Here is a 24,846-nt window from a genome sequence, read left to right as displayed (position 1 = left end):
CTGTTGTGGTGGAAGGGGGAGTGGGGAGGGAATGGGCATGGAGGGGCAGATCAAGGCCCCTGTGGTGAGGGAGGGAGAGAGTGGGGCTGGGGCAGGGCAGGGTGCGGGATGGGAGTCATAGCTCATCTGGGAGGTACAGGAAGGGGGGGTGGGGGCAGCTCCTGCTGCTGCACACACCCTGGGAGGGCATGGGGAGCACGTGCCCCTGGATCTGTGTGGGGCCGGGCAGAGTGGGCTGCAGCTGCGGGCCGGGGTTGTGCTGGGCTTTTCCCAGCAAGGGCTGGGCTAGGCAATGGCAGCTATGGTGGATGGGCGGAGCTGCAGCCACCCCAAAATTTGTCATAGCCACTCAACCCCCCTCCCAGCAACACTGCCCACCCTGAGTGCAGCCTAGCCCAGTCCCCACTGGGAAGAGCCCGGTGCAGCCCTGGCCCCAGCCCACAGCTGCAGCCTGCCCTGATCAGGGGGCCACAAGCCCCCCCCCATGCCCTCCTGGGGTGCATGCAGTGGTGGGAGCAGCTCCCCCATCCTTGCACCCCCGAGCCCCAGCTGTGTCCCACACCCCACCCTGCCCCAGCTGGGCAGCACCTGCTGCAGCCCCACTCCCTCCCTCACCATGGGGGCCTTGATCTGCCCATGCCCCTTCCACTACAACAGACTTACCAGCTACACGCAGCTTTCCTTGCTACTGAGCTGTGCTCCTTGTTACCTACATGCTGTGCTGTGGCTGTGGGCACGCACAGAGCATTAATTGGCTACATCAAGCCAATTTCCAATACAGTCAGTTTTCTTTATATCGGTGCCAATCCGATACTGGACTGATGTATTGGTGCAGCTCTAATACCAACAGTGGACAACGCTCTTTTTCAATCATAACATGAAATGTTAGAGAAGCCTGTTCTGGTAGCACAGTTAACTTGGCCAACCAAATGCGCAACTCCTTGCTTAGGTGATGGGCAGGTGGGGCAGGCAAGAGCGCTGGTGTCCGCCCTGAGAGCGCCAGCTGGGGAGTGGGGGTGCCAGGAGAAGCAATCCCTGCAGTCCTCCCACGGTCCATCGTGCTGACCACAGCCCACCCCGCTGATCCAGAAGTGTTGCGCGACCCGGAAGTGCCAGCAGCACAGCACTTCTGGATTGGTGTGATCAGCCACGGGGGGACCCCCTTGATCATTGACTGGCTGCTGTTGCGCTAAGTGCTCCCTGCCCCCGCCTGGGGAGGCACCAGTCGCCCATGCCCTAAGCTGCCATCTTTGCCAAGGGCATCCCAGGATTTTGCTCACCACCACTGTTACCCACCATCACCCAGGCCTGCCCCCTTCAACCTGATGAACACCTGACATGCCGCTAGTAAGCAGTGATCACCCGCCCCTCGTCGGAAGAGAAAGTCCCAATCTAGAAACCTCCAGTCCCCGACCCGGGCGGCAGGTGCTTCGTTCAGGGCGGGAAAGGGCGCTGTCCAGCAGCTTGCAGCCCGCGGGGCCTGCTGGGGGCGGACGCGCAGGCGCCACGTGACTGCGCACAGCCCTGCACAAGGCCGGGCCGGAGGCAGCCGCGTGCGAGGCGAGAGCTGCTGCTTCCCGCATGCAGGTCAGTCTGGGGGGCATGTGCGGCCGCAACTCGCCGCCGCTTAGTCCCGGGCAGGGGGCACGTGCCCCCAGACGTGCGCGGGGCTCCCCGCAGTGGGCAGCCCACCGCGGCCTCCGCTCCGGCAGGGCAGGCGGTGTGTGCCGCTGTTCCCGCCCGCACGCCGTGAGTGAGTAGGAAGGGCGCGTAGGGGTTCTCGGCCAAGTCTTTCACAACTCTTGAACGCGAGGCGCTGGTTCCCGAGTATCTGTTCGGAGGGGCCTGTGCGCTCTCCCTCCGCCTGCACCCGCCTCTTATGCAGGAGGCTTGTCCCCCGCGCGCCCGGGGCAGGGCTCGGAGCTGCGAGGGAGGGAGTGAGGACCCGTACGACGCCTTCCCCCCCCGAGCGGAAGCAGGGCCGCGCCGCCCCATCCACGTGTCCTTCCCCGGCTGCTGGGAAGCGGAGTCCTTCCTCCTTCGCCGGGACTGCAGCCCCCAGCATGCACCGCGCCCACCACTGCGCAGGCGCGCGGGGGCGCTGGCAGGGACCGGGCTGCGCGGGGGCCTCCGGGAGTGGTAGTTCGGCGGGGGCGGGCGCCGGTGGCGGCCGGGCGGCCCGAACTCCATCCCCCAGCGGCCCCCGCGGAGCAGGGGCGGCCGCGGGGCGGCGGCGGCTGCGCGGTGCGGGCGGCTGCTGCGGCTGCTGTTGTTGTGCTGCCCGTGGCCCCGCTCGGCTCGGCTCGGCTCGGCTCGCAGCGCCCGCAGGCCCGGCCCGGCAGTATGAGCGACAACGATGACATCGAGGTGGAGAGCGACGTGAGTGCCGCACCCCCCCCACCCCGTCGGCTCGGTCTGGTCTGGCCCGGCCCGGCCCGGCTCGGCTTGGCAGTGCCGCGGGCGGGCGGGCGGGCGGGCGGCGGCGCAGTAACGCGTGTGTTTCTCTGTCTCTCTCTCCTTGCAGGAGGAGCAGCCGAGGTTTCAGTCTGCGGTACGTGCCTTTCCTTGCTTCCCGCCGGCCCGGCCCGGCCCAGCAGCGCCGCCGCCCGGGGTGGGGAGGGGCCGGGGCGGCGGGGGCCTCGCCCTAGACCCGGCGTCTGTGCGCGGCGCCACGGCCGCGCGTCTGCATGGGCCGACCGGCGGGGGCGGGGGAGGCGCGGCCGCGGGCAGGGAGGGCCGTGGGGTGGGTCCAGCTGCGGGTGGGCACTGGCGTGGGCTGCACAAGGCACCGGGTGCCGTGTGCGTGGGAGTCCCGCCAGGGTGAACCAGCTGGGGCACGTGGGGCAGACCAGACTGGCAGATGCAGGCACAGGTGTGCGATGCTTGGGGAGACCCTCGCCTGCAGAGTGCACGTCTTCCTATTGGGTGGGACGGCGCACATCTGTTTGTGCTAGGGGGGCTAAGCTGGGCAGGACATGTGACAGGCTGGGATCCTTGCTGCTTGTGTGTGACAAGAGCAAGCGTGCTTGGGGCAGAGGGACCAAGGACAGGCAGGCATGCGTGGGCCAGGGCAGATGGGTGAGCTGCAGAGAATGGTCTAGTAGGATGCATTTATGTGCTGGGAGGGAGGATGTGTGCTGGAAACATCTGGGCAGAGATTGAGGGGGGGTGCAATGCTCTGGGTTGGGCCTGGTGGCGGGGGGCAGAGGTCAGATGGAAGCAATCTCGCCTGGCATGTGAGTGGTCTCAGCCCAGCACAGGATGGGGGCAAGAGGTGGTGTGCAGGTGGGCATGTACTGATCTTAACCAGTAATGCAGGTGCTGAGGGGGAATGGTCTGTGCCAAATGTGTATGTGGGTAGGAGGCAGCAGAGCAATCTAAGCTGTGTCTATGCATGGGCAGGGATAGTGGGGGCAGTGGTCTCAGTGAGGCATGCGGTGACCCAAGTTGAGGCCAAATTATGGGTGATGCGTAGTGGGTGCACGTGCATCCCGTGTGAGTGCTGGTGCACCCCCTGACTGGCTGCACTCGCCGCTCAGGTCGCTGGGGGTGACACCACAGAGGGCTCCCCCCCCCCCTGCTTCTAGGAGCACCGCAGCTGCTTTTTCATAGATTCATAGATGTTAGGGTTGGAAGGGACCTCAATAGATCATTGAGTCTGACCCCCTGCATAAGCAGGAAAGAGTGCTGGGTCTAGATGACCCCAGCTAGATACTCATCTAACCTCCTCTTGAAGACCCCCAGGGTAGGGGAGAGCACCACCTCCCTTGGGAGCCCGTTCCAGACCTTGGCTTTGTGACAGGTCACTGACTTGTCGCTGGGGGGGGCCACGTGCCCCCCTCACTAAGGTGGCACCAGTCACCCATTGGCAAAATGGTCTCAGCTTGGTGTAGGGATGGGCTGACATCAAAAGGGGCTAGGCCAGGGTTGTGGGGGGAAATGGGCGCTGCCAGGTTTGAATATGGGAAGAGGTTGGGGGGAGGATGGTCTAGGCCAGGTATGTATAGGCAGGGATCTGGGGTGGGGAGGGAAATATTTTGGGCTGGGATTGTCCCTGTACATCAGGGTGCAGATTGTTTCTAGGTGAAGGGGCCAGCTGTGTTTGAGTGGGATAGAGCAGTGGTGGTGGGGTGAGTGTTGTGGGGCACATGCAGGGGTAGGCTGCAACGGGAAGAGTTGTGGGAGTAGGCTTAAGTCAGGTTGGTCTGTTGGGATGCATGTGGACTGGATTGTATGTTGTAGTGGATCTAGGGTAGGACAATGTGTGGTGGGATTAACTCTTGGGATTGATTGAGGCAAGGCATGAAAGTGAGTCGGGGAGGGAGTGGTGTGCATGGGCCACGCTGGAGGTTAGGTATGGAGCAGGACTGGCAGTGTGCTGTAGGCTGTGTCTACTCTTTCTTGCTATGTGTTCGCTGTTTTGAGGGGAGAGGCTGCTGTAGACTGTCAGCTGAGACTATAGGGGAATTGCAGCTGTTGTAAGAAGCAGGTGGTGTGAGTTTTGGACGTGGAGCAGGGTTGGGTGCCACGAATGGTGAGGGTTTGTGCAAGGGTCCATCTCTGAGGTTGGGGGACCCAGGTGCATATTGGGAGCTGCTGTGCTGAGATCCTGGGCTCGTGGGATTGCTGACCACAAGCAGGAGCCCTTTCTGAAGTCTGCCTTTCCTTGTGGCAGGCTGCCAGGCGGGACCAAGCATGTGCCAAGGCCTGCAGTTTTCTATGGAATCCCAGAGCGAGCATGCACGTGTTGCATCCCCTTGATCCGTGCCCTCAAGTAAAAGGTTTTCTTCTGCTTAAGACTCATCATGGTGCAGACACAGCAATGTCCTGTGCTATTGGCAGCAGTTCAAATATATAGGAAGTGGAGGAATTCTCTTCATTTGGGCAGGTTGATTTTCAGTGAGTTATAGGGGGACACCAAGTTTAGAACCAGTTTGAGTCGGTTTTAGATTCTGAGTGTTCTAGTTTGGCTGATACATTCCTCTGTGTCCCCAGCCTCAGAGCAATTGTGGTGCTGCTCTCCTCCAGCACTTCCAAAAACCTCCAGTCTAGATAATCTAGGTTGCAAAGTCCAAATGCTGGTGAATAAGGCTGGCTTGTTGGGTGACGGGGCCACAGTGTTTGACCACGGGCTCCCAGGGAGCTGCTTTTCAAGAGCTGGTATTCATTTGCAGAGTTTGGTATTTCTCAGGCCACCTGCTTGATTGTTTAATTTGTAGGGATTGCCTAGACTGTGACACATCTGGGCATTCTGAAGAGTTCTTGTGGCTCTGCACTGAGGGTCTGTGCAGGCATCTTGTCTTTTCTTAGGGTTATGCACTGTTTAATACGGATCTATCCGGTTCTAATCATCACACCCAGTCTCCTCTGGGAAAAGTGTATATGGGTTAGTGCGTTACTGAGCTATATGTGATGCCTCCCTAAGGCTCTTGGAATAGGGCTGGCTCCAAATCCCTCTTCTGTTCTGGGTGATCCAATTGAATCTTGCTCACAAACTTGAAATTCCAGAGCTTAATGGATCTCCACTTCAATAAAAACAGGAGTTAAAATTAGTTTTAGGTGCTTCCCTTGATTTAGGTGCCTCGTGCTAATGTAAATGGCTTTGAAGTCACAGGGCCTCTTACTTTTTTTTTTTTTTATGTAATATATTTTTAATATATATATTTTTTTCCCATTGTATCTTGACCAGATCCAAGCAAAGTGGGGAAAATAGAGAGGCTTACCTAGCTACAGGAAGTGATGGAATACGTAAAGAAAAGAAACTGAAAGTACAGGTGTTTTTGTTTCCACCCCTTCAGTTTTTACAATTTTGGGCTTCCTGGTAACAGTCATAAGCAAACATGTCTTGACCAAAAATAATTTCTGAATTTTTTTTCTTTATAATCTGGAAGGATTTCTGGGCAAACATTAGTGATGTGCAACAGCTCCAGGAGTAACAAGAATCAGGCAAGTCCAGTTTGACTTTGCTTGTGAATCTCAAAATTTCAGTGAAAACTTTTCTGTGAACCTTTCTCTGCAGTGGTTGTAACTGAAACCCACTAACCTCATGCTAGCACAGAGAAGCAGGATGTGAAATGTCATCTGGTCTGTTCTTGCCATCTGCACTAAATGACTCCCAGATAAGTAACTGGGCAACAAGCTGACAGTATCCAAGACTTTACCAATTCACTTTAAATTGCTATTAGCATTAATAGTCTAGTTAAGAACACTCTGAAACTTGGATCTTGAAAGTCCCTGCTGGCTCCAGACAAGTTGCCCGTGCAAAGTGTGGTTTTGTATGATTGTTTAAATCCCGTTTGGAAATTCTACGAAACTGACTGGGCGTCTAAAAGTGTATCTATTTTTGTGGAAGCTGTAATTTGGGGATAGGGGTGGAAATAGTTGAGAGGGAGCTGTGATATACTGAGCTCTGAGCCTCTATAGCAAACCAGTTGCTGCTCAGGTTGGAATTGATTATGCAACACAAACACATATATGATTCCCTGGGTTCAGTCTGGTGCCAGATTTCCTGAGGTGCCTTTGCTGAATGGTATTGATTAGTTCCGGTCCTGATGAAGGCAGTGGTGTTACAGAATATAAGCATCCTGTTGGCACCTTCTCACAGGGGAAGCCCAGGAAAAGGGGATAACTGATCTGATGAAGAGGGGCCACAAAGAGGCTCCTAGCAGCCTGGCTCACTTTGCCTTGCCTCAAGAACACCAACCTGGGGGCCAGCTGCCATGGAGAGCTAGGTCAGGATGCGCAAGTGGGAAGGCTCAAACACATAGGTTGCTCGCACCAGCTGCATGCTAATGGGACAGCTCTGCATCCTGTGGTGGTGGATGCTGGAGTGTATGAGGGAAAACTGCTCCAGTCCAGCCAGAGGTGGATTTGCAAGGCTGTCATGTATTCAGAGCTTTTTAAAATCAGGCCAGCTTGACTTCCACCGCCGGGGCGCCCCCCCCCCCGCGCGATACCTGGTTCATGTGCGCATGGCCTTGGAGCAGTGTCCTCAGCTCAGGGCTTGCAGCTGCTGGAGATTTCGCTTTCAGGAGATGCTCTGAAAACTTCAGGTTTCAGGGAGCACCAAGCATGACATTGCCCACAGGTAGTACTTGAGCAGCCACCTCTCCACAGTCAACAGCCCTGAACAACAGCCTTTGGCTTCTATTCCTTTGTGAGCCACTCTGCTCCTGGGTTACAAGGTCCTTCTGTGCTTGCTGGCTTGCACTGTCAGCTGATCTAGAGCCTTATGTCTGTGCCTGGATTGACATGTGCCACTGATTGTTCAACCAAGATGGGCTGTGGGATAGCTAGACTTCTCTTGACATCTACAGGCATCATTAGAAGCTCTGCCATGAGGACTTGGTTCCCCTCACTGCCCCTTCAGTTGTGCTGGGCTCAAGTCTCTGGTTGGATGACAGTCAAACTGGGTTTCCTACACAGTGGCTGCTGTTATTCAGGGGAAGGGTAGTTGAAGCTTGGTACAAAGGAAGACTGGATGGGGAGCACAGCAGGCCCTGGGCCTGCCCCACGAGGGTCAGGACTCTCAATCTTATCTCTCACATGATCTTGGGGGCTGGGGCCCTTGGCTGAGCATCCTGGCCTTCTCCCTCCCTTGCCGTCTCCTGCCAGCCCAGGCAGGCAGCTAACGAGACAGCACTAGAGAGCAACTTGGCAGCAGACCAGGCTGTCTGAATGAATAGGGTGCAGTGTTGTCCTGCTGCCCTGGTTTGGCACTGGGCAGGGCTTGTGCCAACTGAGCTCATTGCTTGAGGCCTGGCAGGGTCCTTAGAAGGCTCTTGGCTAGCTCTTTGCAGCCTTGCCATCAGCACAGCTTAGCGGCATCTCCACCTTGGGCCTTGCCGTCAGCACACTACAGCTCATCAGGGACATCTTGAAGGTGCAGTGACTGTACTCAAGTGTTGCCTGGCACCAAGAGACAGCCAGTGCCACAATGTAGGTGTGCCTGTGTGTGTGACCTAGCTGGCCAGGGAGAGGTGAGACAGAAATGGAGAGCCTAGGCTGGACTGGGCTGGTCATGGTGCATTTCCAGGTCACGTGTGAAATCCTGGGCCTCAGATCATCATTCCTGTCACCCAAAACGCTCCCCACGGCTGTTACAAGGGCCTCGTGAGGAGCCTTTTGAAGCTGCCAAAGACTTTGCCCCTCTTGATGGCAAGGCATCTGCCTCTCCACAAGGGGTATGGCTAAGGCAGTGTCTGGGTGTGCAGCTTCTGGACCCTGGGTCTGTTGGCTTGGATCCCTGCCAAGTGCTCCTGGTGCACAGCTGGAGCAGACACCAGCACCCAGTCCTGCAGGCATGAGCAGAGCCATCTCCCTGAAGTCCTCTTGGTAACCCTGTCCACAGCAGAGTTGCAGTTGTGCCAGGCTAGGGTTGTTTTAGGCCTCCTTTAGTTTGATGGTCTCCTGGCTATCACCAAAGTGGATGGAGGTAGCCACTAGCATAGGCCTCTATAGCAGTTCATTCCAGCCTGTTCCTCTAAGACAAGTCACCTGAGGGTATTAGAGAGAAGGCTGTTGTCAGGCCAAAGCCAGCATTAACACAGTGCATACAATGTGTGCACCCATTGTGTGTATACATTGTATACCTTGACTTCCAAAAAGCTTTTGATCTGGTATCCCATGATGTTCTCATGAGAAAATTGGAAGATTGTGGGCTTAACTGCAAGATAGGTGGGTAGGAAGCTGGCTGTGGGGTAGGACCCAGAGAGTCCTACTGAATGGATCTGTGTCATCTTGGCGAGAAATGGGCAGCAGCATTCCTCAAGTTGGTGGTTGGTTCAGTACTTTTTAACATCTTTGTCAATGATTTGGATGAGGGAGTGAAGAGCTCACTGGCCAAGTTTGCAGATAACATCCAAGTTATGGGGAAGCATGGTCATGCTTGAGCATAGGCTGCAGATGCAGGCAGACCTAGACAGGCTGGCAGGTTGGTCGGACCAGAACCAGATGAAGTTTAACATCAAGAAATGTAAATTGCTCCACCTAGGGATGAACAATCCCCTACACACCTACAGGCTTGGCAATGCCGATCTGACCAGCACTACAAATGAAAGGGACGTGGATGTAATAATAGACCACAGTATGATTATGAGCCGTCAGTGCAGTGCTGTAGCCAGCAGGGCAAATAATACTCTGGCATGCATCAATCAATGCATCTCCAGCAAAACCAAGAAGGTGATTCTTCCATTCTACTCGGCATTAGTGAGACTGCAGCTGGAGTACTGCATCCAGTTCTGGGTGTTACACTTCAACAAAGACATGGAAAATTTTGTGAGGGTCCAGAGAAGGGCCACCCATATGATCAGAGACTTGTGTGGCAAGCCATACAGGGAAAGGCTGAGGGACCTGGGACTTTTGAGCCTGAAGAAGAGAAGGCTGAGAGGGGACTTGGTAGCAGCTTACCGTTACATCTGGGGCATACATCAAGAGCTCAGCGAACAACTGTTTACCAGGGCACCCTTGGAGAAAACCAGGAGTAATGGTCATAAACTCCTAGAAGCCTGTTTCAGGCTCAGCATTAGGAAAACTTCTTCACAATTAGGGTGTCCAGACTGTGGAATAAGCTCCCTTCAGAGGTAGTGCAATCACCTACCCTGGAAATCTTCAAGAGGAGACTGGACAGTCACCTTGCGGGGGTCACCTGACCCCAGTTGTCTTTCCTGCTTGGTGCAGGGAGCTAGACCTGGTGATCTAAGGTTCCTTCCAGCCTTGCAATGTATGAATCCATAACTGTATTAAATACCCAGCACCACATTCAAACAGACAGGAGGCTGAGACCATGTGGTCCTAGAATTCTAGTGCCCCAATCAAGAGGGGCAAGTACTAAGTAGGACCCTCTCTGGGGAGGCCCCACATACAGAAGGGAGGTATTTCTTATGGTTCCCTTAGACATGTAGGTTAGATATGTAGTGTGGCACTTGTGCCTTTCTTGGGGGCTTGTATACATGTGTGGGTGCTGACATCAGTCACTGAAATTGCCTGGTACCTGGGTGTAGGGCATGGCAGGCATGTGTGCTCCCTCCTGAACAGGCCAATATTGGTCTGCATGTGCCTGGCTGTTGCCGTCTCTCACCATCTTTGTTTGGCAGGGCTGTGCTGTGGATGCTGTTCCCCTTGCCCGCCCACCCCAGCATTATGTCTGTCCCTGTGCAACCCCTCATGCCTCTCTTCTCTGTTCCTTTCTTCCAGGCTGACAAGCGGGCTCATCATAATGCGCTGGAGCGCAAACGCAGGGACCACATCAAAGACAGCTTTCACAGCCTGCGGGACTCTGTCCCGTCCCTTCAGGGGGAGAAGGTGAGTTTACTGAGGAAGCTGGAAGTCTCCTAGCTCGGCTGCCTCTGCCACCATTGCCCTCAGAAGGCCTGAGCTCAGAAATACAGGCCAGATGTCCAAGTGGAGGCTTTTCCCCCCTGCCCTGGAGAGACCCAGGGACAATCCTATGGTGCAGTATGACAGCAAGGCAATAAATGGAGCATTGGGGTTGTGTGGCATGTCCAGTCATGGAGCTGCAAGGTACCTGGGAGGTGTGAGACACGCTAGGGCCCTTGGTGCTGGGGATCCATGGTCCTCTGAGAAATTAAAACATCTCCATGGTTAAAGGAGAAGAGATCCTAGTGTGGGAGGTGAGCTGGACCATGGGGAGCTGGTGAGAAACAGAGCCATGAATAGAGAACAGCCTGAAAGGGAAGAAAAGCAGGGATGGTGCTGAGGTACTGGTATCACGATATCAGAAGGAGTTGGGGCATGCAGCTCTTGCTGGGAATACAGCAAGGGCCTGGGCAGGGTAGGTGCATGTAAATACCCTCCCACTCCCAGATAGCCCTGGAGTGCAGGTGGTGGCACCGGCTGGGAGGAGCCTGTCTTTGTGATTGCCTGCAGCGCGCAGTGTACAGTGCTGAAGTGCCCTGTGTCATGTGGACCAGCCTCTTTTGTGCTCGGAGCCTGTAACTGCTGTCGCCAGACACAGCCCTGACCAGTTGATACAACTCTAGACAGGTGTTCAGCCAGTACCTTGCTGTGCAGGCTGTGCATATGCCTTCAGGACACAGGTGGGACTAAAGGTCAGCTAGAATCATAGAGAAGTGGGGTTGGAAAGAACTTCCAGAGGTCATATAATCCAACCCCCTGCCTGAGGCAGGATCGTCCCTCTCCAAATCATCCTATACAAATCAATTATCTAACCCAGGGGTCTGCAGCATTTTTGACCAGATTCCCAAAAACACCCCAACCCTGACCCATGCATCAACTTGGCTTGTCAGGGGCAGACAGCAAGGGGCCCAATCCTCATTTCTGGTGGTAGCTGCAGATGCACCCCAGGCAGGCAGCAGGGGAAGGCCTGGGGTTACATTGCCCCAGCCCCTTCCCTGCCCTGTGCCCCAAGGCGCACATGCAATCGCTGCCAGCACGGAGCCAGTGCCAGGATACTGGAGCCTGGTGCAGCCTTTGCAGCCTGCCCACTGTCTGTTGCAGCTGCCCAGAACCTGGGCTGGCTGTGACAAGTAGCCAGGAGGCTGCAAATGGCTGCACTGGTCTCCAGTACCATGGCGAGTAGACAAGTGCCTCTGGGTGGGGAGAGGCCTGAGGCAATGCAACCCCAGCCCCTCCCCTGCCACCCGGCTTAGAGATATGTGTACAGCCACACTGCCACAGAACCAGGCCAAGGGCTCCAGAGCTTGGTGCAGCTCTTTGCAGCCTTCCACCTGCCTGCCACAGAGCTCAGGATGCTTGCAGAAGGGCTTGGAACTTCCCAGCCACCTGGTGCCAGCATCCTGGGTTCTGTGGCCAGTGGTAGCAGCCTGGATCCCAGACTGGCTGTGGCATGCTGAGCAAAAAATCTTGCATGGCACGTTTGCCAGGGCCTGCCAACTCCTAATCTAACCTCTTAATAAACCTACACAATCAACTCTGAGGCACTCCAAGACCTAACACCCTAAACTGTCACAGGTAAAGCAGGGGGACCACAGCAGCTAATGTCCTGCTGCTTTAAAAAGTTGTTAATACATGCTCAAGAGATCAGGAAGAGGGCCATACCTTCTTCTACAGAGGAAGGCAACCCCCCCCTCCCCCCCATCCCCCTCTACCCCATAGTCCATATCAATTGACCATGGAGTAAAATTCTTTCCTGAACCCAAATATGGCAACCAGTCTGATCCTAAGCGGAAGTGGACTAAGATTAGTTTCAGTTTGTTCAGGTCTCCCCGTTACAATATCTACATTCCAACCCTGTCTACCCAGCTGTGTGAAGACTCATGGAGGTGTTGCCCTGGGGGGTCAGGCCAACTCTCAGGATCTCAGTATTGCACTTGTGGGCAGGAGGGTGTGACACAATTGCACATATACAAAACACACACAAATCAATTAGGTACATGCACACGCACACTACCAGCTCAAGCACATACACATCCAAACCAGCCTAGGCATATACATACTTATCACCAATTCAAACACATACACTATACACCCCAAAAGTTAGACACAGATCACTAATTCATATATCGTGCACACAATGCCATATATGTGTGTATACACTCACACTCACACACACACTCACACTAGCAACTCAGATACACACACATTCAAAATAACCAGTCTAGGTTCATGCACACCTATCACCAGTTTAAGCCCATACATGCTACACACACCACATTTAGACAGAATCAGTTACCAACACCTGCACATCCAGTACACATACTTGGATTACTACTTCATATACCCCCCCCCCCCCCACACACACACACACACACACAAAATGATATCTATATATGTATACATATGTGTATTCACTAATTCACACACATACCACCCACCTACACATACACACAGGTGAGTTCCTAAATTGGGTGTTGTGATGTGTATGTATGCACGTGCTTGGTGTACTTGGGATACCTGGGGAAAGGTTAAGGTAAGAAAGTAGAAGTATAGGGAGTTAAAGTTACCAGGACCGGGATTAGAACCAGTAGACTGCAGGGGCCTGGGCTGAAGAACTGAGGTGCGGGGGTAACTTTAGGTTAATTGATCTTAATTGATTAAAAGAACGCCCAAAGCCTGCAGAACAGGGAAACATGCCAGCACAGAGTCTGGGACTGGAGCCAGAGCTATGGAGGTGCTGAAAAGGTAGGTGCTGGAGAGGGAAAGTGGGACTAAGCGAAAGTGTGGGTGTTAAAGAGGGGCTCTGGGTGTGGGGGAGCCAGAGGATGGCTCCAGGGTAGCAAGAGAAGTCTGGGAAGCTGCAGTGGGGGGAGGGGCTGAAAACAGAGAGATGGACAGCAGAAAATCACAGAAAAAGCAGCAGGAGAAACTGAAAGGCAGCAGGGGCAGCGGGAAAGCAGAGAAAGGCAGCAGAAAGTCACAGGGAAAAGGCAGTAGGAATTGAGAGGAGATCGGGAAACTAGTGGAGAGGGGTGGGGAGCTGGAACTGAGAGTGAATGAGGCTGGAATTTAAGATAGGGAAGGTACCTGGGATTCAGTAAAACATGACCCAACTCGGGGTTGCAAATGACAGTGGTTTTATTGAACAGGTGAGATGGTGACACAATGCCAAATTGGTTCCCTTGCGCGCGTGTGTGCGCGCGCGCGCGCACACACACACACACACACACACACACACACACACACACACTATGGCAGCAGAGGTTAAAGAGGTTTGGTGCAGGGGCTGAAGTCCACTGAAGTCCAGGAGGAGAGAGAGAGAGAGTCTAAATTGTAGGAGGAGGTGTGCAGGTAATATGTACTTATCCAGGCTGGAAGGGGTCCTTGTCCAGTAGGTGTTGTCCAGAGCGGGGTTGCTGGCAGGGCCTCTGGGTGGATAGGTGGTGTGGCATGATGCTGGTTCAGATGGAAATGGCGTTCCCACTGGGTCTGTCTTCACTGCCCCTTTTTATAGGGGCAGACCTTATGTGACCCTAGTGACAGGAGGCATGCCCAGGCAAGGGTCAGCCCTTGGTGTACTGAGCATGTGTGCTGCATGCAGAGATGTGCAGTTTCGGGTGTCTGTAATGGTGAGAGTTGCTGGTTTTGCAGGGTCTTTTGTCTTTCAAATGCTGGTCTTGTCTCTGTTCCTGGGTGAGCTCCATGGTTCCTGGGTGAATCAATGCGAGGTTATGACTCAGTCATTACAGGCCATTCAGTAGAGGCCTGCTACCATTGTATTTCAATTATTCCCACTTACACTCATTCATCGGGGAACCAATTTCTAGCTGGAGTCATCTAGACCCAGCACTCTTTCCTGCTTATGCAGGGGGTCGGACTCGATGATCTATTGAGGTCCCTTCTGACCCTAACATCTATGAATCTATGAATTTACGTGGTAGGGATACAGGACTCATACAGTTGTAACATGGGATGCCCAGGCAGGGGACATAAGATGGAGGCTTGACATATAAAATAGAAACTTGACATGACTTTGGTTCACTTACAAACACAGGCCTAAACCATACGCTATCCATATGAAACAATAAAAATCAGTACGAAAATGATAATAATACAATCTACAACAGTAAAAATCAATACAAACCTAATAATAATACAATATACAACAGTGGATATCCAAAACCAAAAACTTGCTACCAAAATAAAAATGTTTAAAGCTTATCCTACATCTTATCTTACTTATACTTATCTATAGGGAAAAGAGAGGGAGAGAAAAGGTCAGAAATGGTTGGGGAAGGGGGGGGAATGCATTTTAAAATAAATAAATAAAAAAGAAACGGGGGTTTTGCTACAGAGGCAAAAGGGAGAGGGGCATGTCTTGCCACCTGCACTCCTGCTCCCTGAGGTGGCCTGGCAGCAAGGAAGGTCCTGACTTTAACATGGAACTTCATGTACCCAGTGTTGTTCCAGCATGTGCCAGCACCAGCCCCCTCAATAGAGCCAGTGGCACCACCACAGGTGCTCAGTCCTCCAGCTGCTCCACCAGCTCTGTGGTGCACTTGCCTGTTAGCAGCCCTGGTTCAGCCTGTCACGGGGCCTCTCCATAGTGTTAAAGAAGGAATAGGGAAGTGGCTGTGGCTCTAACTCTTGTGTAGGTCAGGTCTTGCCCAGCCACATTCCTGGATGTAGTTGCATGTGTGATGATGCTGCAGCTTAGCCTTTGGCTGGCACACCCTTGACTGCTCACCTCCACAGCCAAGACTTAGAGGAAGGGGATGGGAGAGTGTAAGGTCCCAAGTCCCCTTGCTCAGTTCCTGCTTTCAAGAAGTTCTGAAGTCCAGAAACAGTGGGCCACTAAATCAGCCTGCTTGTTGAACCGCCTGATCGTAGAAATCAGAAACCTCCAGCAAAGTGGGGGCTGGGGCACTGTCATGCTGGACAGCTGTGCTGTGCATCCTTGACACTGGCATTCCCAAGTCCTTTGAGTGAGATCTGCTGTCTGCATGGGGGTCACCAGCCAGGTTTGAACAGAAGACGATGGTCTTTCCTGTCAGCTCTAACAAGTGAGGGGACCCTGATACAGGTACTCGGGCCTGGTAGCCAGGGATGTTGGTTGTGACCAATCCCCTGGCCCAGCTGAGAGCAGAGTGAGAAGCAGTGATGGACAACAGGCCCTAAATGAGGGTGTTGTACCTTATCATTAGGCTCCAGGGTGAACACTGTATAGTGATATTTGCGGATGACACTCCCATCTCTGAATAACGAGTTCAGGCTCTCTGCATGCTTAGGAAGCCAGCCATGGCTGAAGCAGCTGTAGTGATCACCACTGTGTTTGGTGCCTGCAGCCGCCACAGCTGTGCAAGCAGAGCCATTTAGTGGAGAGACAAAGTGATGCAAGCTGAACAAAGAAAGCATACACCTTGTAGCATGGAGGGAATTAGTTTGGTCCTTCATGCTTGTAGCCAGTATAGCTATGCTGGCAAAACTTGGCAAGGGAGACCGGGCCTAAGACTTGCTGCTGGTGCTGATTCTGCTCCAGTTGAGAGGGCAGAGTCAGTGCTAGCATCCAGTCAGTGCCAGCATCCAGTGCCTCTGATGCGGGGCACTGGGGATCTCCACAGCATACCCACCTACTGCTTGCTTCACAGGAGGCATGTTTCTTGTGAATAGCAGATGTAGGCTATTACCCTTATTAAGCACCAGCTACCAGAGCAAGATGTGGCGTATTTTGCAAATGAGCAACATGGCAGCAATAGAGGAAACTGGATCATATGCTTCCTCCAGTGGGTAGGTGGTAGGAGGGGAACTAAGGACTGGTGATTGTGTTAAGAGGGTGGGTCACTCTGCTATAGGTATCAGTCCTAAACACCAAATTTGGCAGCTGTGATCTAATAGGTGGAGGGACTCAATGAAGGGGCATTGGAAACCTGGCTTCAGTCCCCAGCTCTACCCCAGTCCACTTTGTCCAGCATCTCCAAGCTCTCATTCATCTTCCTTCTGACCCAGGACTGAGAACGCACAAAAATTCACACCAGTTGCACACAGCTCTTGGTCTGTTCACTTTTAGTCCAGTGCACCTTCTTTCAGCTGAGAGGTATTTGGGAGGAGCTGGGGGGATGAGAACCAGCAGCACTGGGGTTTAGCTTGCCAAGTGGCCTGTCTTGTAGTGCTCACATTATGTATCATGTAGCTCTGGTGTGCTGTAGCCTAACAGGAGTGTAGTTGGTGCAGCTAGATGGCCCAGACCAGAGCAGGCCTTGAGACTATCTTCCCTGCCTTCCGCTTCCCCTGAAAGTGGTTGAACCAGTTTGCCTAAGGGGCTGCCCAGGGATAAAAACACTTTAAGTGGATCACAGTCATGGAAGGGTTAAGTATAATGTGTTCATAATGTGTTCTCACGAGAAAATTGGAGGATTGTAGGCTTAACTGGGAGATAGTCAGGTGTGTAGGAAGCTGGCTGCAGGGTAGAACCCAGAGAGTTCTAATGAACAGATCTGTGTCATCCTGGCGAGAAGTGACCAGTGGTATCCCTCAGGGGGGTGTGGTGCCTGGAGCATATCAGCCTGTGTGGGACCAGAGGGGGTAGCGAGTGACTGGAGCCAGCTGGGGGGAAGGGTGGCAAGCGGCCAGAGCTGGCAGCGCTCAGTAGCAACAGCAGAGCTGGTGGTGCGTGGCAGTCGTGGTGGGGTCTACACAGCACTAACCACAAGACCCCCCCACAAAGCACAGGGCCCAGGACAGTCACCCCAATTCACACCCCTTTCCTCCCCAGGGATGGCCCTGGGGGTCAGTGCTTGGTTCAGCGCTTTTTAACATCTTTATCAATGTTTTGATATGGGGGTGAAGAGCTCACTGGCCAAGTTCACAGATGTTACCAAGTTATGGGGAAGTGTAGTCACGCTTAAAGATAGGCTACAGTAGTGGTCACCCAACCAGTCCATTGTGGAGCTTCTGACAGTAGATCTCAGTCTGTCAGAGGCTCCACAATCTGGGTGAGTGGGGTCAGAGCCCGGACGGCTTGTCTGGGAGGGGTGGGGAGGGGGGAGTGGTAGGTCCTGGGGTGTACTTCACTTACAAGAAATAATCTTCACCATAAAACGGTTGGAGACCACTGAGCTATAGATACAGGCAGACCTAGACAGGCTATCAAGTTGGGCGAACCGGAACCATATGAAGTTCAACATCAAGAAATGTAAAGTTCTCCATCTGCGGACAAACAATCCTCTACACACCTACAGGCTTGGCAGTGCCAAACTGACCAGTACCACGATTGAAAGGGACCTGGGGATAATAATTGACCACAGTATGCATATGAACCAGCAGTGCAATGCTGTAACTAGCAGGGCAAATAATACTCTGGCATGCATCAATCGATGCATCTCCAGCAAAACGAAGGAAGTGATTCTTCTGTTCTACTCAGTATTGGTGAGACTGTAGCTGGAGTACTGTGTCCAGTTCTGGATGCTGCACTTTAACAAGGATGTGGTAAAGCTTGAGAGAGTCCAGAGGAGGGCTACCCCTATGATCAGAGACTTGTGTGACAAACCATGTGAGGAAAGGCTGAGGGACCTGGGACTCTCCAGGCTGAAAAAAGGGAAGGCTGAGAGGGGACTTGGTAGCAGCTTACCACTCCATCTGGGACATACATCAAGGGCTTGGCGAACAACTGTTCACCAGGGCAGCCTTGGGGAAAACCAGGAGTAATGGCCACAAACTCTTGGAAGACAATTTCAGGCTCATCATCAGGAAAAACTTCTTCACAGTCAGGGTGTCCAGACTGTGGAATAGACTCCCTCCAGAGGTGGTGCAATCGCCAAACCTGGAAATCTTCAAGAGGAGACTGGACAGTCACCTTGCTGGGGTCACCTGACCCCAGTTGCTTTCCTGCCTGGTGCAGGGGGGCTGGACCTGATGATCTTCTGAGGTCCCTTCCAGTCTATGAGTGTGGGTTTTCATTGGCACTATGGGCTTCCTCTAATGAAGGTGCTCTGCACTAGCCCCTCTTCTCCATGCATAGGCAGGGAGAGAGAGCCACTTGGTGATTCACTTACCCACTTTGTTGCATGAAGTAGTCTGTACTAGACTCCCATCCAAATCCTGACACAGCTCGAGCCTGCTTAAGTTCCAGACTTAGCCTGGTAGCCTGTGCCTGGGTGTTGTATATCCTCTCACAGGCATGCTGTGCTAAGATTGTGGCACCCATGTCCAACACAGGGCACTAACACCATTGAGAGCCTTGTATCGCAAACAAGGCTTCCTGCAGCTTTGCCCATTGTTTCTGGCTCTGCTTTGACCGGGTTGCTGTGTTTTCCCTGCTTGTTGGGGACAGAGGTTGGCTGAAACGAGCTGGCCTAGAAAGCAGTGGCCTGGTGCCCCTCTGGTCCCTGTGCAGCACGATGACCCTGCCTTTCTCCAGCTGATCCCTGCCACTCCTCACACCTTGTCTTGTGCAACCAAGCCCTCAGGCAGGCATCATCCTCATCCCCCCAGTCCACTGAATGTAGGATCAGTCAGTGCCAAGCTTAGCTTCAGTTACATGCCAAGAACTGCTCAGACATTCCCTGTCTTCTTGTGTCAGTGCCGTACCAGGGCCACCCCAGGTTAATGTCAAGCTCCGAGCAGGAAGGCCTTGCCCTCTCTCCAGCTGCTGGGGTCTCTTGTCAGTATTTGAGGCTGGTAACCAAACGGCACATATAGCTGAACCTGTCATGTCCTTGGGTGTGGCTTGACCCTCACCTCCCAGACAGCTGAGCATCTACAGAGGCAGTAGCAGGCTCTTCCTCACTGCTTTGCATTGGGGACCAACTTTGGCCATGGCTTTGTGGCTAGATTTAATCCTTTAGCATTTGCTGCATTGCTCAGGTTTGGCTTTGGCTAAACCCCACAGAGGTGTTGCCTTTTCTGTCCCAGAGCTGGTTCTAGTTCAGTGCCACCCAGTGAGCCCAAGCCCCTTCAAAGCAAACTACTAGACTGGCACATCATCTAGGCAGCAGTGTGAAACATCAAGACAGGAAGGGCAGATGCTCAAGGGGGCCTCCTAGGTCATCAGCTGCAGCCCCTTTGTGAGCCAGTCTGGCTCTGTCTCCAAGACAGTTGGGTGCCTGTACTGCATTGTCAAGTTTTTCTTTGTTAAGAGACCTAATATCCAACCTCCATGCATTTGTGACCAGTTCATCCCCGCCTGCTTTTTGCCAGCATGAGATCAGCAGGTCCCCTTTCTCAGGGCATCTGGATCCCTGAGACTCTCCATTTGGGAACTGCTAGCTTGAAGAGCCTTCTCCCTCCTTGGTGTTTCCCCATCTATGTGTGTGCAGAAAGCAAACCCATGTCCTCACTTCCCTATCAGCTGTAACAAGTGAGGGGACCCTGATACAGGTACTCAGGCCTGGTAGTCAGGGTAGTTGGGTTGTGACCAATCCCCCAGCCCAGCTGAGAGCAGAATGAGAAGCAGTGGTGGACAACAGGCCCTAAATGAGGCTGTTGTATCTTGTCATTAGGCTTCAGGGTGAACACTCTATAGTGATATTTGGGGGTGGTACTCCCATCTCTGAGTAACGGGTTCAGGCTTTCTGCATGCTTAGCAAGCCAGCCATGGCTGAAGCAGCTGTGGTGATCACCACTGTTTGGTGCCTGCAGCTGCCAGAGCCAGGAGAGACAAAGTGATGCAAGTTGAATGAAAAAAGCATGCACCTCATAGCATGGAGGGAATTAGTTTGGTCCTTCATGCATGGTAGCTATGCTGGCAAAACTTGGCAAGGGAGACCAGACCTAAGACTTGCTGCTGGCACTGACTCTGCTCCAGTTGAGAGGGCAAAGTCAGTGCTAGCATCTAGGCAGCATCCAGTCAGTGCCAGCATCCAGTGCCTCTGATGCGAGGCATTGGAGATCTTGCATGAGCATGGCCCCCTGCTTCATGGGACTAGTGGGCAGCGTGGTGGAGGCCTGCCTCCCATCCCTTAGCCTGAGTGGGTCTGGGATGTAAGCTTCTGAGTCCAGTGGTGCTGTTGTTGCTGCACTAGGTCAGCCTGTCCAGGGCAGGAGTCAAAAATATTTTCCACTGGGGTGTTGGAGTGACCCAGCTTATCTCTGACAGAGGCAAGCATTAGGACCCAGCTGCCTCTGCTACTTCTTCCTGCTGCTTGGCTGTGGATCAGCACTGGCAGAGCTCCTCCTTCCCCCAGTCCCTGCTGCTTGACTGCAGTGTGCATGGGCAGAATCCCCTGCCATTGAAGCCATAGCTCCATGGGCTAAATCGAGCCTGAGGACTATAAATTGCTGACTCTTAGTCTATGCTACCTCATCTCCCTGCTTTCTAGGCCAGCAAACAGCATATAGGGGTTTGGGCTGGTATCCTGTGTCCTTTCAGGGGAGCAGGCCAGGTGACACATAGGATCTTCTTCCTGTTTCCACCTGCCTATCCAGCCAGGTGTCCCCTTTTCTTTCTCAGATGCTGGTGAGGTGGTGTTGCTCATGCTCCCAGCCCTGGGTTCTCACGTATCCAGACCTGTTACCTGTTCATCTGGGCAGTTGATGCTGATGCCAGATTATTGTGTAAGGGAAGAGACCCCTGAGCCCCAGCTGGTACTAGCAAGCATCAAGCTCCCCAGGAGCCTGTAACTGCCACCATAGTGTCACCCTTCTCCTCAGACCCTCCAAACAGCCCAGCTGTCCTTGGCATCGAAGCACCGAGCCCAGATGCTTGTCTAACTTGTCTCTTCCAGGAAAGTATCCAGGCTTGGAGCTGTCTGGGTGGCCATGGTTGTGCTGTGGGCAAGGCACTGAGTTCTTCAGCTCAAGTCTGGCTTCAGTTGGCAACAAGAATGTTCCTGGTCCCACTGGAGCCCATGGCCTCTTCCACCTTTCCTTGCAGGATTAGAGGGGCTTTTAGTACTCCCGTGCTTCTCACTACTCAGGGTCACAGGTTTGGCTCTGGCAGTGCTGTAGGGCTGGCTAACCTATACCCACAGCCAACCAGAACCTACAGCAGCAGAGGAGATGCTCTGGCCTGTATCCGTCAGGGCAGAGCATCTGTTCTGCTATAGGTGCTGAGCAGAGCTTACCTCTTGGAGGAGACCGCTCTTTCTTGTCCTGTCTAAACTTGGTTGCTGTCCTCTTCCCTAGCCTCAAGGCCCTTCCTGCCCAGCACAAACTGAACAGGATTTGAGGTCATGTACCTTGTCATTAGGCTCCAGGGTGAACACTTTATAGTGATATTTGGGGGTGGCACTCCCATCTCCAGGAACAGGCTCAAGCTCTCTGCAATGCTCAGGAAGCTTGCCATGGCTGAAGCAGCTGTGTTGATCACATCTGTCCCCAGGACCAGGGGCCCCAAACTCATGGCCAGTTTGTCCTATAGTCCGTGTGGGGAGCACACCTCCCCCTGGCTCCACAGCCCATCTCCCCAACGCAGCTGGGATCAGGGTGGGTATGCTAGTCCCTCAGACCCCTTACGAGAACGAGGTCTTTATTTGGCCCGTGTGTGCTTTTCTCACTATTGCAACAGGCATCCCGGGCCCAGATCCTTGACAAAGCCACAGAGTACATCCAGTACATGCGCCGGAAAAACCACACCCACCAGCAGGATATTGATGACCTCAAGCGCCAAAACGCCTTGTTGGAGCAGCAAGGTGAGCAGGGCAGGGATGGGGGTCTTGTATCCAGCCCAGGGCTGTCCAACTGGCAGCTTGTGGTTGGCATCCAGCTTGTAAGAGGTTATCATATGGCCTGTGGGCTCCCACCTGGCTGCCACTACCCTCATTGTTCCTGCTAGGGCAGGACAGCATAGTGGGGTGGCCTGATGAGCTCCCCATTCATGTGGGGGAGGGTGGAGACTTGAGCTGTCCATGGTGGCAGGGGGCTTATGTGGCTGGGGTGCAGGGAGGTAGCACTGCTTATGTGGCAGGAGTCCCAGGGGAGCCCCTGCAGGGTGTGGCCTGGGGTCTGTGACTACTGCAGCATGCAGCCCCCATATTGCTCTGAAATTGGATAGCCGTGGTCTAGGCCATAGGCATCAGAGCTCCATGTGGCTGCCTGTTAGAGTGCTCACCCTGGGAAGCCCATCCTGGGTTCAAACTTGCTGCTGTCAGTTGCCTGAGGAAGGCCCCTCTGGGGTGGATGGGGGAGGAGGACCTGTTATCCTAGCACCCAGCATATGACCAGCTAGTCAGCTCCTTAAGAAACCTGAAATCCAGAAGTTTTGAGGGTGTTGACAGGCTTGTCTGCATACTACAGTGTCTGGGGCACCCTTGTGGCAGAGCAGAAATAGTCTAAGCAAATGAGGTGCCATTAGCTGGGGCTCTCAAAGCCTCTCTGCCTGCCCTGGTTCTGGGCATGCAAGCAGCAGCCTGGTGGGGTACCAGAAGTCAAGACCACAGCTGTGCTGGACTTCAGGCCATGCTGACTGACTTGAAGCAAGGGGCAGACAGCCAGATTTTCCCTCCCTGCAAACTATGTGCTCCCCCTGACATTGTGCCCTCTTGCCTTGCAGTGCGGGCACTGGAGAAGGCACGGTCGAGTGCCCAGCTGCAGGCCAACTATACAGCAGCAGACGGCAGCCTGTACACCAACCCTAAGGGCAGCACCATCTCCGCCTTTGATGGCGGTTCTGACTCCAGCTCCGAGTCAGAGCCTGAAGAGCTGCAGAGCCGGAAGAAGCTGCGCATGGAGGCCAGCTAGAGGCCCCACGGCATTGGCATGGCCCTGCCACCCCTGGGCCCCCATGCTGCCCGCCCGCCAGCTCTCGAAGGACTCTCTCTCCCTTCTGTCGTAGAGGCTCTCGGACTGCAGCTTTCTGCCCCGCCACTCTCACAACAGCGGCCCTACTCAGCAGCTCTGCCCCCAGGGGGCCGGCTGGGCCCTGTGCCTCCTGGACGGACAGATGGCCAGCCCAGGCCAGGCCAACGAGAGACTTGGAATCTGTGAACCGCCCAGCTCTGAGGAGATGCCCCCTCCTCTTCTCTTGCCCTACTCTGCAAGTCATGCCTCTTGTTTTATACAAGCCTTTCTATTTATACCAACAGGGCCAGGCCAGGCCTGCCTTGAGTCTGTGCTGACAGGGGCAGGGATGGCAGCACCTAGTGCCACCTGGCTGCCACTTAGCCCTCAGGAAGGTCACTGCACTCTCCCATTGAGACCCAGGCATCTGGGCTCCCACCACAAAGCAGCGGGCTGGGGTGGGAGAGGTGCTGTTTTCCAATCTGGGGCATGTGGTGGTGACTAGCTATTTATTTCCTGCTCTTAAAACTCTGTATGGCCAGATTCACTCCACCTCTGTTCTAGGGGCTCCCAAGCAACAGATCCATGAAATAATGATCAAATCTCTGCACCTTCCTGAGGCAGAGCCCTGTTTTTATTTTGTCTGTAAATATCCCTTCTCTATCCCCCTTGCTCCCCAGTACTGCTCAGTGCAGCTTGGCTTCACCCTGGGGCAGGTGGGGCCAGGTCCCAGTGGGATAGGAAAGGGCACTGGGCCTGCGCTCTGTGACGGCATGCGTGTGTGCGTGCGTGCTTGTGTGTGCGAGTGCGTGTGAGCATGGCTGAATCGTGGTCCCTCGTTTTCTCTCTTCCCAGTTGGTTTGTGGCATTTTTGACCCTGTAGCATTCACCGTGTAGGTTGGCCCTGTCCAGGTTTTGCCACCATTCTGTGAACCTGACGTATGTTGTACATACTGCCCAGGAGTGTCTTGCAAGTTAAAGCTTCCCTTTACTATAAGACTATAAATAAAAAATCTTATTTTATCCTTCCTAGGACTGGCCATAATACGTTTTTGCCAGCAATTTACCAGTGTGCTTCCCCTTCCCACGACTCCTTCATGTTATACCCGCTATGACATTTTTCTTGGCCTGGGACCCTGGAAGGCTTTCAAAACCCATATGCAGCAAGACAGTGTTGGTATGGACTTTGTCCCTAAATACCTATGCTGTTGTGTCAAGAGGACAGTGCTGGAAAAAAGGTAGAGACCTGGGCTGGTAGCCCACTTCCTTCTCTGTCACTGTCCTGTTTGGGACCCAGATCACTTCCTTGCTCCAGCCCTGTCTCCTTTGACAAGCTCCTTGAAACAGGGAGTCACTGGGGGAGGGGGCACTTGCAGCTGTGGCTTTTGGAGCACTGCTGTTCCCATGGTGATGCTATTTGGTGAAGATGAGGAAAGCCTGAGCCTGGGGTGGCAGCAGCCTGGTATGTTGTAGGCCAAGGACAGCATTGCCCACAGCCACATTCTGCTGTGCCTAGTGCATGGGTCCTGCCAAACTGGACCCAACTTGTGCCCACAGGACCATAGGGAACTACCCATGCACATGAACACAAAGGGACATTTTTGAAAATCTTGCCTGAACTCCGGTACAATCCTGAGTTCTAGGACTTGCTAGACATAAGCACAGGCACATGAAAACAGGCTGCTCCCTGCTGCAGTCAGTGAGCTTGAAGGTGGACAGGATACTCCAGTCAAGGCTGACCTGTCTCCAGTACCC

General features: G+C 53.8%; 1 protein-coding gene across 6 annotated transcripts; it reads left to right on the top strand.

The window, feature by feature from the left end:
• Nucleotides 1-1,516: 1,516 nt before the first annotated feature.
• On the top strand, nt 1,517-23,140 carry MAX (MYC associated factor X). Of its 6 annotated transcripts, none has more exons than XM_014607405.3 (5): nt 2,240-2,379; nt 2,525-2,551; nt 10,195-10,302; nt 21,875-22,004; nt 22,865-23,140. In XM_014607405.3, exons 1-5 carry the CDS (start codon nt 2,344-2,346, stop codon nt 23,050-23,052), a joined length of 489 nt encoding a protein of 162 aa, XP_014462891.1. In that variant the 5' UTR covers nt 2,240-2,343; the 3' UTR covers nt 23,053-23,140. The 6 variants fall into 6 exon arrangements, with proteins under 6 accessions (XP_059578405.1, XP_014462891.1, XP_014462893.1 ...); XM_014607406.3 differs by having other exon boundaries at nt 2,243-2,379; nt 21,881-22,004; XM_019498781.2 differs by lacking the exons at nt 2,240-2,379; nt 2,525-2,551 and adding exons at nt 5,690-5,768; nt 5,892-5,946.
• The last annotated feature ends 1,706 nt before the right edge of the window (nt 23,141-24,846 follow it).

Source organism: Alligator mississippiensis, chromosome 2 (genome assembly GCF_030867095.1).
Source record: "Alligator mississippiensis isolate rAllMis1 chromosome 2, rAllMis1, whole genome shotgun sequence".
NCBI lineage: Eukaryota > Metazoa > Chordata > Crocodylia > Alligatoridae > Alligator > Alligator mississippiensis.
This window is presented reverse-complemented; position numbering and strand designations above follow the sequence as displayed.